Source organism: Epargyreus clarus, unplaced genomic scaffold (genome assembly GCF_041222505.1).
Source record: "Epargyreus clarus isolate Ecla_fem2 unplaced genomic scaffold, WU_Ecla_fem_2.2 ptg000018l, whole genome shotgun sequence".
NCBI classification, from domain to species: Eukaryota; Metazoa; Arthropoda; class Insecta; order Lepidoptera; family Hesperiidae; genus Epargyreus; species Epargyreus clarus.
In genome coordinates, this window is record NW_027332226.1 from 14449018 (window position 1) to 14464847 (window position 15830).

At 34.2% G+C, this 15830-nt stretch overlaps 1 protein-coding gene across 1 annotated transcript in view; it reads right to left on the minus strand.

The window, feature by feature from the left end:
• The window catches only part of bru3 (CUGBP Elav-like family member bruno 3), a 711140-nt gene that overhangs the window by 164899 nt on the left and 530411 nt on the right, over positions 1-15830 (minus strand). Inside the window, exon 4 of the mRNA XM_073082429.1 lies at positions 12887-13012. Coding sequence (XP_072938530.1) covers positions 12887-13012 — 126 coding nt within the window. The remainder of the gene's footprint in view (positions 1-12886; positions 13013-15830) is intronic.

Sequence of the window (15830 nt, forward strand, 5' to 3'; positions counted from 1 at the left end):
GTGGGAATAGACCGCGGTTGTACAGGCCCATCCAGAGCCTTTTTATGAAAATGACAAGTAAACTTACAGTCCACATGGACTGTAAGGTAAGTGGACACTGCCGAAATCTAAGGTGTAAACTATGTTGTTATAGTTGAAAGTCCTTTAGAAAACGCATGATAGTCAAAATTTAGATTTTTTTTCTGTAAACGAACTGGTAATTTTGATTCTATACAAATTATATTCAGATAACCCCGTCGCATTGATTACTACTCTGAGTTATAATAAGTCGTCCTTACGTAAACGTTTGCCGCGATAAATGTTCTATCTAGATGAAAAGAAACGTAACATAGTTCATCTTATTTAAAGCAAGGTTCTGAGAGGTCAAATGCTTTATACCCAGACAAGGTCGACGATTAATATGAGTATGAATTTATTTTATGAGGACGCAGCATTATCTACCTAGGTACAACGTTTCAAATTATACAAAATTATACAGACGAAAACATTGGGAATTAGACGAATAAATACAGTTGGTCTCTAAATAAAAATATTACATATTGAGAAGGCTAAATTTTATACAAATATTTCGTGAAGCATTTAATAATTATAATAATTATGAAGCCCAGTATAAAAGTGACTTGTGGTGGTGACTAAAATATGGTATGGTATGTATGGACGGTTTGTGTTTCAACCCTCGTGCCACCTTCGCCATCACCACACCTACGTATGTTTTATAACAGCAGTGTAAAGCGTTGTTGTGCTCTGGGTTTAAGAGTGTGGCACACGTCATTTATATAGGATGTGTAGTGGTGTGTCGTTGGAAATGATACTCTGAGATGATTTACCGACACACTATATTCTATAGATTCATATATTACAATTGAGAAGCGAAAGTAAGCGAACAATAAGAGAAATAAAAATGATAAAATATTAATTTTCGTACATATGTATAATTGACATGACATCCTAACTGACATCTTTTCTTTTTCATCTCAAATATTAGGTTTTCGATATAGAGATAGAAGGAGGTTTGTAGGTTACACTCTACAAAGGTATTCCAACTTTACCCTCCTCAGGTGTAACAACATATGTTCACCTCAAAACTCCAATTGTATCTTGCGTTATTTATAGATGTCCAATAACCACTGTCTCGTAGACATCATAATAGAGTTGTGTACTACTTCTATATAATAAAAAATACAAATAAGAGATTCACGTGTGTGCATGATTCACACTAATGCGCCTCGCTTCTCTCATTTGAGCTATTATCCCGAGCGGGCGATTAAATTATGTTCCCGGGAGTGCGAATGCTGCATTTATTTATTCATTTCACTTAACGTGTTTTATTACTTTTATGTTTTACGTCATCATCATCAACCCATTACTGTCCCACTGCTGAGCATGGGTCTCCTCTCAGAATGAGATGGGATAGGCCATAGTCCACCGCCCTGGCCAATTGTGTATTGGTAGACTTCACATACTTTTAAAAATATTTTTTTTAAATTTCTCAGGTATGCAGGTTTCCTCACGATGTTTTCCGTTTAAGCAAATTATAATTAACTTCTAATATTCACATAATTTTGCAAAATCAGAAGTGAGCCTGGGATTTGAACCTTGGACCCCCCGATCAAGAGGCCGAGTTTCTTAACCACTAGGCACTGCTATTTTACGTAACATATAAAAATATAAACAAATTATTATAAAACAAAAACACAATCTTTAAAATAATTAACTGAAAAGAACGTAACAAGCACTTCAATAATATAAAGGACAATGCCCATGAAAGTATGGACCGCCGTCCAGAGTTGCATCAAATTGAAACTTGTTGTGGACGATGTATAATTAACCAAATACTACCACCAATAATTTTTTTTTAGATCAGTACCCGGGTTCGGAAGTTATTTACCGAAATGTTACATAACCTCAAAATCGAAAATATCCGACGATAGATTGATGGTCGGTTTTAACTGATAGTAGGTACCTATAATGTACTTCGATTAACATATCCCGTTTACTTTTAAAGGTAGTAGGAAAATAAACCTAAAATAATCCTAAAAACCTAAAATAATGAATTCCGAGTATGAAATACCGCCATTTTAATTTTTAAGAACAACAATCAACATTTCGTCTTATTTTATCTTGAAGGGAATCCCCTGTTTAAAGAAACTATTCTGATCGACAAACTATGTAAAAAAATCAAAAAATAATTTTAATATTACTTTCATTTTGACACATGAGAAAAATAATTAGTCAAAACACTAATAGATCGTATTGAATTCCGAGTATAAAATGCCGCCATTTTAATTTTTAAGAACAACAATCAACATTTCGTCTTAATTTATCTTAAATGGAATCCCCTATTCAAAGTAACTATTCTGATCGACAAATTATGTAAAAAAAAACAAGAGATAATTTTAATATTACTTTCATTTTGACGCATGAGAAAAATCAGTACCAAGAATGGGCATTCTCCTTTAAATTTAAAAATAGAAACGAAATATTAATTCTTGAATAAGATTCTTCACTAAACATTAGCACCACTTAACGTCAAACAGAATCGACTAAACAGCTTGGCCCGATCGCGGATAACTCGTATCAATACATCGTTTGAAACGATCGACTCGAAATAGGGTGACTTGGCTTATAAACTTGCGTTTCATCGTTGCGTCACGGTGACGGTTCGTTTCGACGCGTGAATTAATCGCCACTTGGCGCAAATCGCTCGAGGGGACCAGGAGGCAATCGCGATATTTGTTTGAGGAAGCTAGCAAATTGTTTCTTATTAAGCGCTTTTACGTGACATGAGTGTTCGCTAAATGAAACGGTAGTGCTGTGTGTAGCTTAAGTCTTCCAAAGCTGGTAATGATATAAAGTGAGTTTACTACGTTTTCACGGCAAAGGAAATTATGTTAATGTGTGCAAGAATTCATAATTATTAAACTTACGGAATAATTATATATAATGCAACACAGGTTTTTTAAATTTAATATATTAATATTTATTAATTGTCCTATTGTCATAGTTCGGTGTATATGGCGTATATTTTTTGACGACTCACCAAAACAAAAAAATATTTTTTGTTCGTTCCATAAAAACATCATTACACTAAAAATGTATTATCAGAAACTATCCTACCACTATGTTACTGTCTTAAATTACACCCTAATAATACATTTCCACATAAACACCCAAATGTTTGGAGTTTGTTTGTAAACAACCATCCCCGGGTCTAATAACAATAAACTGCCTACCATAATAACATACTTGATCTTATAAGGGTCTTCACTTAGTCATGTAAATCTTCTGTATTTATCATTACCGTGTCACGAACCGTCATTTGCGCGGTAATGATATATCGTGACAAACGAGACATTGTTTATTGTCTATGACTTATCATGTCCGGACTGCTTAGCAGTGCTTATTAGGGAGGTGTCTGAATAATCCGTTTCTACGGGTTCGCGTCATTACCGCTATATTGCCGCAGTAATGACAGATAATAAATCGCCCCCGCGTCTGCAACGGGACACAGGAATTATTTAGTCTGGAATCGGTCTCTCAACTAAGTTTGAGAGAAATGAAACTGAGTCTTTATCTTTGCTTGAAATATGACCTTCCTATTGTACGGGAACTGATTCAGTCTGGAAATACGAAGAGATTTTTTGAGTTTGAATAACAATCTTATTAAAATGCTTAATATTGAGATGAGGTATCTAAATGACCGTTTTCTGGCGGACTTACTTTTGGTCACTGCATTTTTTTTCTGTCGCTATCGGATACAGCTGAGGGTAACGTTTTTCGGCGTATAGATGTCTTGATTATCATCATATATTCCAGTACTGTGAAACTCAATATAACCCTCCCAAATCGCAAACATCATTGTTACAATTCGATCGCTTATTCACATTCTATTGTTCTTCGATGGCTTTTTCTATTAACCGCCCAATTAAGGTGGCCATTATGACCAGGTCGAGATCCGTTGTGAAGATGAGTTGCCATTACTTTGAAGAATGTCTTGACTCGCAATCTTCAGCTTCATTAGCCTTAAGTATGTTATTATCTACGTAAGTGCTTCATCTGTTACAAGGCTTCTAAGTAAGCGATCGGATATGATTAACTTAATAAGTAGGTTGAAGGATATGAGCTTTACATATTTTTATTTCCCAATATTACGTATTACGTATATTGCTTATTCGTGAGAACTTTTATGGGATAGAGGCAAAATATTAAGTAAACTTTAGTCATAGGTTATTTATTTTTTATTTTTTTTATATAATATAAGAGTAGCAGACGAGCATGCAGTCCACCTGATGATAAGTGGCTACTGCCGCCCATGGACATCTGTAATCAACCCCAGATAGGATTAGATATTCCTACCTGAGGTCGGCCACAGATGCGCTGCTACCCCTGAGGACTAAGCTGGAACGCCTCGGAAAAGTCTGTCTCCCTTACCACACCCTTCAAACCGGAACACAGCAGCGCTTAACCCTGCTGTTATTAGGTAGAAATAGGTGTGGCGGTGGTGCCGCCGGAGTCAAACCACAAAGGGTTCTACCACCTTCAAAAATATTAGCTATAATTATAGACTATATAGGTATAGCTTTAGTTATAGACGGCTAGACCTAGAGTTACACAGGCTAAACAGAACGACGTCGTTCTAGGTCTATAGCCATAAATAGAACGGATAATCTGTTTATACTATGTCACTCATTCAGACGAATCTAACGATACCTTACATCATACATGTTAAAATCCATCAGGCCATTTGGTCTGCAAGCCGTGTCAAAGAATAAGACATACCATATGTTCGAACATTACGCATCGCATTCGGGTAAAAACAGTTAAGCGAACGAATAAATGAATACTTGAGTTTTGATATAATCTAAACAAATTACATTCCCAGCATTACACATGAGCGATCCAACGCATATTTAAGCAAGTGTAAACACCGAATGATATCGTACGAGGTGAACGGGCGAGCTTTACTAATATCATTCAATTTTGGACGACTTAATTAAATTCGTTTTTCATATTTGAGGAGCATCGAGTACAAAGCAGGGGAATTCTTTTTTCCACATAGTTGAACACTTCCCTTCGGGCGAAGCTTAATGTAACAAGGACCGAATGGGATACCCAGGGAAAATATGCTTCCAGGGCACATCCGTATTCGGATCCCTTAGCCGATATCATACGGAAGCAATTCTAAATGGGACCCTACTTATAATTAGGGTACCTGCCCCAATTGTTGTCTCCGTTTTTATTGTTACATGTGTATGTAGCGGGCTTTGGTTGAAATCAGGTGTATAAATGTAATAATTTTAAATTTTGTACAGAACTTCCACGTGTCCTTAGTAATGACACGCATTTAAAAAATAAAAATGATTTATTAAATATTCCGTTTTCAAGAGTAGATAAACTCGAATATGTCTTTGTACCTTATTTACACGTTTAAAATAGAAACTGTAAATTGTAACGTAATAAAAAAGAAATATTTCAGGTTCAGGAACTGTAGGTTTCATGTCACTTTATGATGAATAGCTATCGTCACATTACTGACAACGACGTCACGTGACAAGAAACTGCCCGTGACCATTGGGATAGGACAAAACTAATTATTTAAACTGAATTATGTAATTGAGTAATTTTTGTGACACTTGTTGTGTTCAATAGTGAACGTCACGACATGCACAATCCGCAACGGTCAACAATCCACAACTGGCTGCAATGATGTTTGAGTTGGAATTGCAATTATAAAGGAACAGACCTATAATTACGGTAATCATATCTGTAAGGTTACTTAATTGACAATCATTGTTCTAGCATTTAAAAATAACGTATGTAAAATTAGACCAATTTCCAACAAACCGCTTGTTGTTTTGAACAGTGCGCGTCACGGTACGGGCAATCGGCAACTGTCCGTGACGTCACGTGTTGTGACTGACCGCAACGAAGCGGTTACGTTGCAGTTGTAAGTAGAACAAAAAGTTAAAGTCAAAACTATAACAAAACTAAGCAGATATAATTGTTTGTGCATAAAAATAAAAAAATAAGCAATAAATATGTATTGCAGTGATAAGGCAATAAAAAATGTAGATTGTAGTTTAGTTACATATTATGTAAAATAAGTTGGAGTTAAAGGAAGGGTGCCTTTCAGTTTCGATAATTACATGTTGTTTTATTTGAGGCAGTAATGCGATGTATTTTTAAGACCATACTTTTGTCGTTGCTATTACTTATATTATAATTTCAATATTTTCTAGATAATAACATGATTACATCAATGATGAATACTAAATAATAAGGAACTAATATTCAATAATTAAGTAATACCAATTATTGAAACATTTGTTTAAAAAAGGATCAATTACTTAGGTCCAAAAGTTAATGAGTTCTGTTCACTTCCTGTTATCGATCTTTGCTCATCGCCCATCAAACTGCTCTAATGCTGTTTGGTATATACCCTATAGAATATATTGAACAACTCTGAGATATATAGGTTTTCTTATAACAATTTTCTTTAATGTTCCAAGTGATTTATTTCAACAAAATACATTCTGACATAAGCTTACTACTCTATACCTATACATGCTACGTGCTCTACAGATTTCAGATTTTGGACCTCGTACTTAAAAGATTAAAAACTACGTTAGTGAAACCTGGTCTTAACTACGCTCCGTTTACCGTTTCATTCGTAAATGTGTCTCTAGATTTTCGTGCGTTCCTTTGCAATTTAATTCTCTAATGTACTTTCCTCTCAAATTTCTGTTGAAAAAAATTTTAGAAATCCTCTTGAAATTTGTCTTTTCGATTGCAAGATCAGACAGAAGAAGAAGAAGAAAGAGGAAAATGTTATTCGTATATTTTTTGTTAATAAAACCTCCAAAAGAAATATAAGTAAAAGAATAGCTATGAATAATATTATGCGCTATAAAATTACATGAAATATTATAGTAACACAAGCAAAGATTTCTTTAGAAGTTGCAATATGGAATACAAATAATAAAATACATATAAATTAAATCAATCAATTTCAATAGTCACAAATGTTTTAATGTCCAAAATATGCTACAGATGGCGATAAGATGTGGTAGCAACAATAATTATTACGCTACTCGCAGATACAGAGAAAAAATACTGAAACAATTGCCATATTAGACAGTCACAGTTCACAAATGTAGGTACTGCTCGCATACCTCCAAAAGACAAAGAGTGCGTCAAAAAGCCCCGTGTCACGTCCGAATCTCCGAAATTTGGACCGAAGATGAGGTACGGTAGCTACAATAATTGCAATGTTAGTCATAGATAATAAAAAAATACTGTAACAATCATTGCAATATAAGACAGCCACAGATCATCAACATACTGCTCAAATGAAATCTCAAAGACAAAGAGTGAGTCAAAAAGCCCTGTGTCAGGTTGGAATCTCCGAAATATGGACCGAAGATAAGTTGGCTCCAATCATAGACAGATAATAAGGAAAGAAATACTAAAATAATAATTGCAATATTAGACAGCTACAGATAACAAATGTACTGCTCACATATGCTCCAAAAGACAAAAAGTGAGTCAAAAAGCCGCATGTCACGTCGAAAACCCCGAAATATGGACCTAAGATAAGGTGCTGGGCTAAAATTATAGTTATGTTAACTGCCGATAACTGAGAAAAAATGCTGAAACAATCATTGCAATATTAGACAGCCACAGATAACAAATGTACTGCTCGCATATGCTCCAAAGACAAAGAGTGAGTCAAAAAGCCCCGTGTCACGTCGGAATCCCCGAAATATGGACCGAAGATAAGGTGCGGTGGCAATAAAATACCGCGAATCACGACGCGTTCGCGGGCCCTTGTCCCGCCCAATGAGATTTCAATTTTACCACTCCACATATTCGGCTTCTCGACTTTACGGGTGGGACACACGTGCACTGAGATTGCCAATGAAAATTTGAACAGAACGAATTAGAGATAATGAAAAATTTAAATAAATAATATAGATAACTAAATTAATAATGTACAATTGTAACTTTAACATAATTCCAATCTTGTAGTTGTCAGCTTAACAGCTCTTACTTTGTAATTTGCACGCCTAACAAGTAAAAGATAAGAGGACATTATACACCTATTTAATTCCAAAATTGTGACTTATTTTAGCAAACACAGAATTTTCTATTCTAAGTTATGAATGTTGTAAGTTCTATTACTCGTATTATTTATTTTAAATTATTTATATTTTGGCCGACTATTGTACGGGCTAATCAAGGAAACTATAACGATTTGGATAAATTAATATTAATATCGGATAGTGCTTAAATAAATGAAAGCATGAAATATAAATTGAAGTTTGTATTAAAAAAAAAAGTTTGAACAATTCAATAAAAAGTCATTACATCGTAATGACATGTTAAATATAGTTAATTAAAATAATTATAAATATAATAAGTATAATTAATTAAAACATATAATATAATCCATGTCATTTCCAGAGAAGACTCGTGCCCACCAGAGGGACAGTGATGGGTTGATGATGATGATGATGATAGATTATTTATAACTGTCTGGATGTTTATGTCTGTTGTTACACTTACCTCTCTATTTAATTACGATTTAAGAAATATCATTCGCGAGAAAGTTTTACTAAAGTCTACAGGGAAATACTGTTGGCGGAAGTCATTTTAAGTTCAGTGCTGCCATTTTAATTGCGAGTTGAAGTCTTCAGTTCGTTCACAAGATTCACCCGAAAGGTTTAAGTTCTGTGTAAATACAGGTAGGAACCTGGACGATGGTAACAACTCTTTGCTATATTGTTACATTTATTTTGGATTATATATCAAGAATATGTCTTTAATGTGAGAGAAAACATATTTTATTATTTAAACCCATTCTGTGTTTAAATAAGAAAATATGTTTTCTTGTATTTGATTACTTTTGGAATCAATTAATGAACCTTTTTTTTTAAACTTAAAAAACAAATATATTATAGATATTATTTATGAGAGTTTTTACTTAAGTACAATCTTCATAAACTAAAAGACGCTTTCTTCATTCAAAGCCCCATACTAGGATTCCCTGTGTTGTGAATGCCATGAACATACATAAAGACGAATATACAAACAGCCAGATCAGAACAAATAGATATTTGTTATTTGTTATTTGTTAGATAAATCATTCATATAAATTCAGATATATATCGCTTATATTTTGGCTAACATTAATATATCAAATGATATTAATTTTAGTATGAATATTCGCTTTATCCGTGTGTCACATGCGTAGGTAACGCATGTCGCTGTAACCCCGTTCCGCATTCGTTTCCCTTACAAAGGCTGTAATAAATGTGGGCACTCGCTTTGCCTACTAGCGATTATGTTGCGTTTCGTATCAATGTTCCGGATCGGGGAATTTTATATCCCTACATCTCTACACTTACATCCCTATAGATTCATTAGAGTTAGAATATTACATTAGGTCACGTCGTCGTGACGAGATGAACACGTTGCAAGGTCATCACGCCTTTGTAATACGAGCTAATTTTAACGATTTTGGTAATAAGTCTAACCGTAAATCCTTGATTATATGATAATTTGTATTTCATGTACTGGTGCATTGAGTAGGTGTATGATGCAAAAACATTTTTTTACCTGATTGTGATTCATAACAATAAGTAGTATTAACCAGTGAATAAGGCATTTTAAACAACTAACAAATACATTTAGTTAAATGTGAACTAAATTAACGAATGTTCACGATCCGCCCGTAAGGTAACGGGTTTACGATGGGTGTTCGTGACCAGCGGCCAGGTGACGCAATGGTTAACAAGGTTGACCTTAATGGTTGATTTGTGAGCTACACAGCCATACACATAAAGTGTACTGTTTAAATTGTATGTTAGTTTTAAGAATACTTAAGTAACATATTTGAAAGTGTATTAAAATCATTTTTGTTTAGATGCAACAATTATGATATGATAAGCTTAAAAAAAACTTACAGTTACGTAAGAAACGGTTAGTTATTAAGTAAAACAGAAAAAAAGAAAGTTTAAAAAAATACTATACTTTTTGTTTTTTTTTTTCAGGTTTCTGTAAGGTATCTATTTCTATATTAGGTTTCTATAATCATGACAATGTGAATAAATTGCATAATAGCCATTTCAAGGGAAAAATATTCTTCTACAACATTTCTCGGATTTCGGACTATTAATTTTCACGCCGTAAAAAAGTCGTAATTAAGTAAATTGCTGTCGAAGAAAATATAGGCCTAATAGCAAAGTAGCTCAAGATCGTTCCGGAACTCCATACCTTGCATCAAAGACCGAAAGCGGAGCTAAAATCCCACTTAATTTATAATTAAAACGACGGCAACGATAATGTTAAGGGGCTCCTCGTAAAAATAAGTTTATCGTACCGCGGCGCCGTGCGTAATTAAAGCGAATTAACAATTTGGCGAGCCATACTCTACATCTGTAGCGTTGTTAATAACTTTATTGTCCAATAATGACAGAGTAGGCAGCGAAAGTAGCGCTTAATGTGTACATAAAGACAGCACCGCTTAGGCAACTAACAAACCGCGCGGCGTTATCCGAGTTTATGAGCACAAATTCAATTAAAATCCGGCGAAATTCGAGCGGGAACAAAATGAAATTAAAGTTGCGTAACACCGAGACGAGCTGTCGCGGGTATGATGTAGCACTCGGCGAAGTGCTACGGTTTCAATTGGTTTGCGGTGCGCTACGTTCGAGCTACGCCGTAGGCATCGTAGCGCGACTCAGTGATGTTTTAATAAGTTTGGGTAAATTAGTACGCTATTAAACTTATTGTTATATAGTAATGTGCATCCTTTACGTGATATACTTTATTGTTATATTGTGATTTTTGTAAAAAAATAATACTTTAAAATGTATAAAAGCAAGGATTTTTTAGAGTTCCTTTTGGTTTGCCCTTGTAACTACGAAAAAGGGAAAGAAATAAAAGATATAACTTTTATTTCTTTTCTTTTTCTTGTATCACGTGGAACTGATTAATCCTAATTGGGTATTTTATTACCAGCTTTATTTAGTTTCGCCTGTCCCGGTGTGTGTAATGTGTGTAATTCATCCATTTCCCAGTGTCCACACGCTTTCCTTTATAAAAAAATGTGTCTGGTATAAAAATGAAAATATTTAATACGCCGGGTTTAAATTATTTTTACACTTTTTATAACTTATTAGTTATTTTTATTAACAAGAAATAAAAGCTTGTTCTTAAAAAGTGTTTTTTTTTTTATTTTGTTTGTATATTCAAAAAAGAATATGTTATTGTGTTTAATATATACGTATTCAATAAGATAACTAACATAAATTACACAAAATTATAGAGTCCTACATAATATAATCTCACAAGTCGACACATTGGCTCATGACTCGTGAGAGGTATAAAATACAAGGGTAGAGTCGACTGTCTAGAGGTCGCATTCCAGCCATTTATCCAGTTATAATGGTTAGGCGACCCGAGATACTGTTAAATAAGATCTGGGAATAGCTAACTGGGTACAGATATAAGGAACTGTTATATAGTTACTAAATGTAACGTATTTTATTACACAGTTTTTATTACTAATTTATATGCCTGATTTTACATTCTGTGTATAAATACATTGCGCAATAAAATTAACAAAAATGGAACCTTTGATATTGTACTTTATTTTTGATTAAAAAAAAAGGAATTATTTAAAGAAACAACGAAATTTTAAATAATATTTTTGAAAAAATTTGTTGTCCTTCCGTACAAGATCAAAATAAAATAAATATACGCTCTGGTTCACCCACTCATTGTAGAGTCCGACAAAAGCACTTAACTCTACCCGTTTGGTTCCTGAAGTATATTCGTAGCATCATTCACAACATATTCGTAGTATCATTCGTGGTTACAACTTGACGTAGCACTCGTAGCTTGGCTACGAAGGGCTACGGATTTTAGTATTCTTTTACAAAAACTTTTTAGTAACTGTATATATGTTTGATATATTTTTATATTTACCACTATAAAATAGTAATTGAACTGGCTAATTGAATACTTAAGTCGAATAGTTTCAGGTATTAATTACTTATAAGGTCATCGGATAGTTTTATAAGAAGATTATTGAATAAATATTTTTGTATTCAAACTACGTAGACACCTTGAATTCAATTAATAGAAGCTACCTTACACAACGTAAGAGACAGTGTACGAGATCTTGAATACAATTCCAGCGTTCAAAATAAATGTACTACGGCACCGTCTCAGCAATATTACCTTTCCTTCCTCTCAGAACAATCAGTACAAAGATAAAAGATGTCCAAAGTTATTACGCAACTCGCGACGGTAAATGCGAATTTTCGTGAAGAAAAAGACGTTGAAATTATATATTCGGATAAAGGGGAAGTTACTTGGATGCCATGTGTCGCGAGTTACGATTCAAATTACCCGTGTTTCGGGTCTGTCTTTGTTCGGGAACCTTACTTCTATTGACCTCGATGTCTTTATTAGCAATGAAACGGAGGAATAAAATATGTTATGTATTTTAAATGAAGTTATAATTAACATTCAATGTTTAAAATGCAAAATAATAAATTATTTGTATGGTACAGATATTACAATCTGAATGATAGTTACTTAATATTTGATATAAAACAATACTTGAAAAAAAAAATGTCTACCTTTCTCATTCTGCTATCATTTTCTTTTCCTGACGTAATATAAATGTATATACATATTTCGAAATTAGATATAGGCAAACACAAATGAGTATAACTATATTTAATATTCATTGAAGAATAATTGATAAAAGTCATATAATTAATTACTTTCGTATGCAATAAGATGTACTGTGAATATTGAAGAAAATAATATAGTAAGCTTTAGCTAATATTAATTAATTATACTTAAAACTCACCTTTACTGGAACCGTCCGGCCCCCGGAGTATGGAACACTCCTCTATCGTGCCGAAGGGTGTGAACAGGCCGCGCACATCGTCCTCGTTCTGCTGTTTGCTGAGCATCCCAACGAACAGCTTTCGATCTGCAGAAAACAACACGTGTCAGTAACAGTCTACCACGACGGGCAACAATGAGCCACACCACATAAGCTTAGCGGTGGTGCGTGGAGCGGCGGACTTAAACTAGTTCTCCGTGCCAGTTCAACCCCCTCAACGTGTGCGACTATAGGTGACGGGAGCGAGTGACGGATTCATTGAAAGTTTAATAGTTAGATGAACTATGAGTAACAGTTGCGACCGCGCAATGGTTCACGTAACACAGGGCGTTGATATTGGCTCACATCGACTAATCATTCTATGTAACGGCAGCGGATGCGTTCAGTCATTTCAGTATTTTACGTGGTCACTGATTACATATCAGTTCCAGTTTTAAAACCACTGTTTCGGCCAATCTGCGTTTGAAATTTCAATTATAAGTTCTAACTGAATTTGGAAAATTGGACACTCAATATCTGAACGCATCGGTTATTTAACAGCGCCCTGCCGGCGACTGCGTCGCCACCGCCGCCACACGACCCCGCGTATCACCATTATTTTGACACAAAAAAACAACAGCTCTCTATGTAAACACATAACACACAGTTTAGTCAAAAATGAAACAACGAACAAAATTCAAACCCAGACCAACACATAATTAGCACAGTACACTAATGGTGATTCGTTTAACGCAGAGGGTTCCGTAGGTAGGGTTCTCACAACGGTTTTAACATACAAGGCAGTGGATAGGGATGTGACACTACACGACTACGGAATCCTCGGATAACATATTAGCTGCGACTGTTAAATAAACATCAGACGACTTCTGTTCGAGCGCGGTTCTCATACGCGGACCCAATACGTTTCACCCCGATACATTCTATCTGAAATATAGGCGATCAATTTTGCGCGTTTTGCATAGGCTCTTTACAGAAATCAACGTTGTCAATAAATTAACCACAAAATAACACAAATCCACACTAATTACGTCTCGAAATGAATGAAAAATAAAATATACTTTTTACAGCACGACGATTACTAAGTGCAAAGTGAGCGTACTTATGTTCGATGTCGAATCTACGTGAGATCGAGGCGAGTGTGCCTTAGGAAGGATTTAGATTTAGTTACAGAAATAAAAATATAACAACTAGTAATATATGTAACGGAAAACTTATTCATGTAAATATCAGTGGATGGTTTAAACGTATCTTGAAAATAACGTTTGCAAAACAATTTGTTAATATTTTATCGTTATAATAATTTCAAATGTTCGTTATTTTTAATTTCTTTAAACAATCCACGAGTAAAACCGAAGTTAGTAAGAACATTTAAAATAGGGAAATAAACAAATACAACGAAAAAGAAGAAAAATGTCAAATTTTGCCACAATCTTTATTCAAGTAGCCGAAAGCTTTGACGCGGCTAATTAATTATATTAATGTTCTTAAAATTGAATCCGCCTGCCGCCATTATGATAAAACGTACAGACGCCAGCATAATTCGCTGTAGATTTAATAAATTAATAACGTCTTAGCATTTAAGACTTTTTTACTTTCACAGCCAGACCCATATTTTTTGGAATAGTCAGTTGAATTATATTTCTCGTTTTCTGTTTTAATTTATAAAAATATGTTTTATATGTCCAGAACGTATAATATTTTTATTAAAAACCCCATTAAGTATACCTATTGTATAATAATTTTACAAGCCAACCACTTAAATTGTCAAATCAAAAGCTATACCTCAAAATCCCGCCACCCAACCCAACTCAACCAAAACAAAAAAAAACACAACAACTAAAATAAAAAAGAAAAAAAACATGGAGTTACAATAAAACAGAGTGAACACAAAACGAGCTCCGGTAGATTCGACGTAGAACGCTCTCACCCGCGCTATTGACACAGTGAACAGGCCTAGGGCACGCACAACAAACGCTACCTGGTTCGCCTACGCGCGCCGCCGGGCCGCGCCCCCTGCAACACAAAAACAAGCTACACACGCTTACTCCACCGCTCCACTTATAACTCATTTATTGCAACCGCATATAGAGGATACATATTATCTTCACTTATAAATCAAATTGGGAGAGTATAAATTATAATTTATAGCAATAATTCTTTTTGAAGTCTACGATAAAAGGTGTTCTTTTGAAACAATTTAAGAATGGTATTCTTTATCTACGCTTATTAATGAAATTGCAGTATTTCCTGCAATACAAAAACAAGCTACACACGCTTACTCTACCGCTCCACTTATTTATTGCAACTCATTTATTGCAACCGCGAATGGAGGATACACAATATCTTCATTCATAAATAAAATTGGGTAAAGATAGACTTATTAAATTAACCATTTGAAACAATTTTTTTTTATCCCTAATTTATTAAAGTTTATAATAAAAGGTGGGCTTTTGGCATAATAAGTAAGTGGTAATCTTTATCTACGCCTATTAATAACTTTTCAGTGTTTCCTGCAAAACAAAAACAAGCTACACACGCTGACTCTACCGCTCCACTTATAACTCATTTATTGCAACCGCGAATGGAGGATACATATTATCTTACGTCGTAGTCGTAAAGATAGACTTATTAAATTACAGCATTATATTTTTTTCTTTTTATTATAAAATGTGAGCTTTTGGCAAAATAAATGAGTGGTAATTTTTATGTAAGCTTATAAATAAAATTGTAGTGTTTCCTGCAGCATAAAAGAAGTTACACATTACCCGACCGCTCCACACAAATAAAGTTGGGTAAGCATAAAAGACAGCAATTTTTTTTTAAGTTTATGATAATAGGTGAGGTTTTGACATAATATATGATTTGTATTCTTTATCTACGCGTGTTAATAAAATCGTAGTGTTTC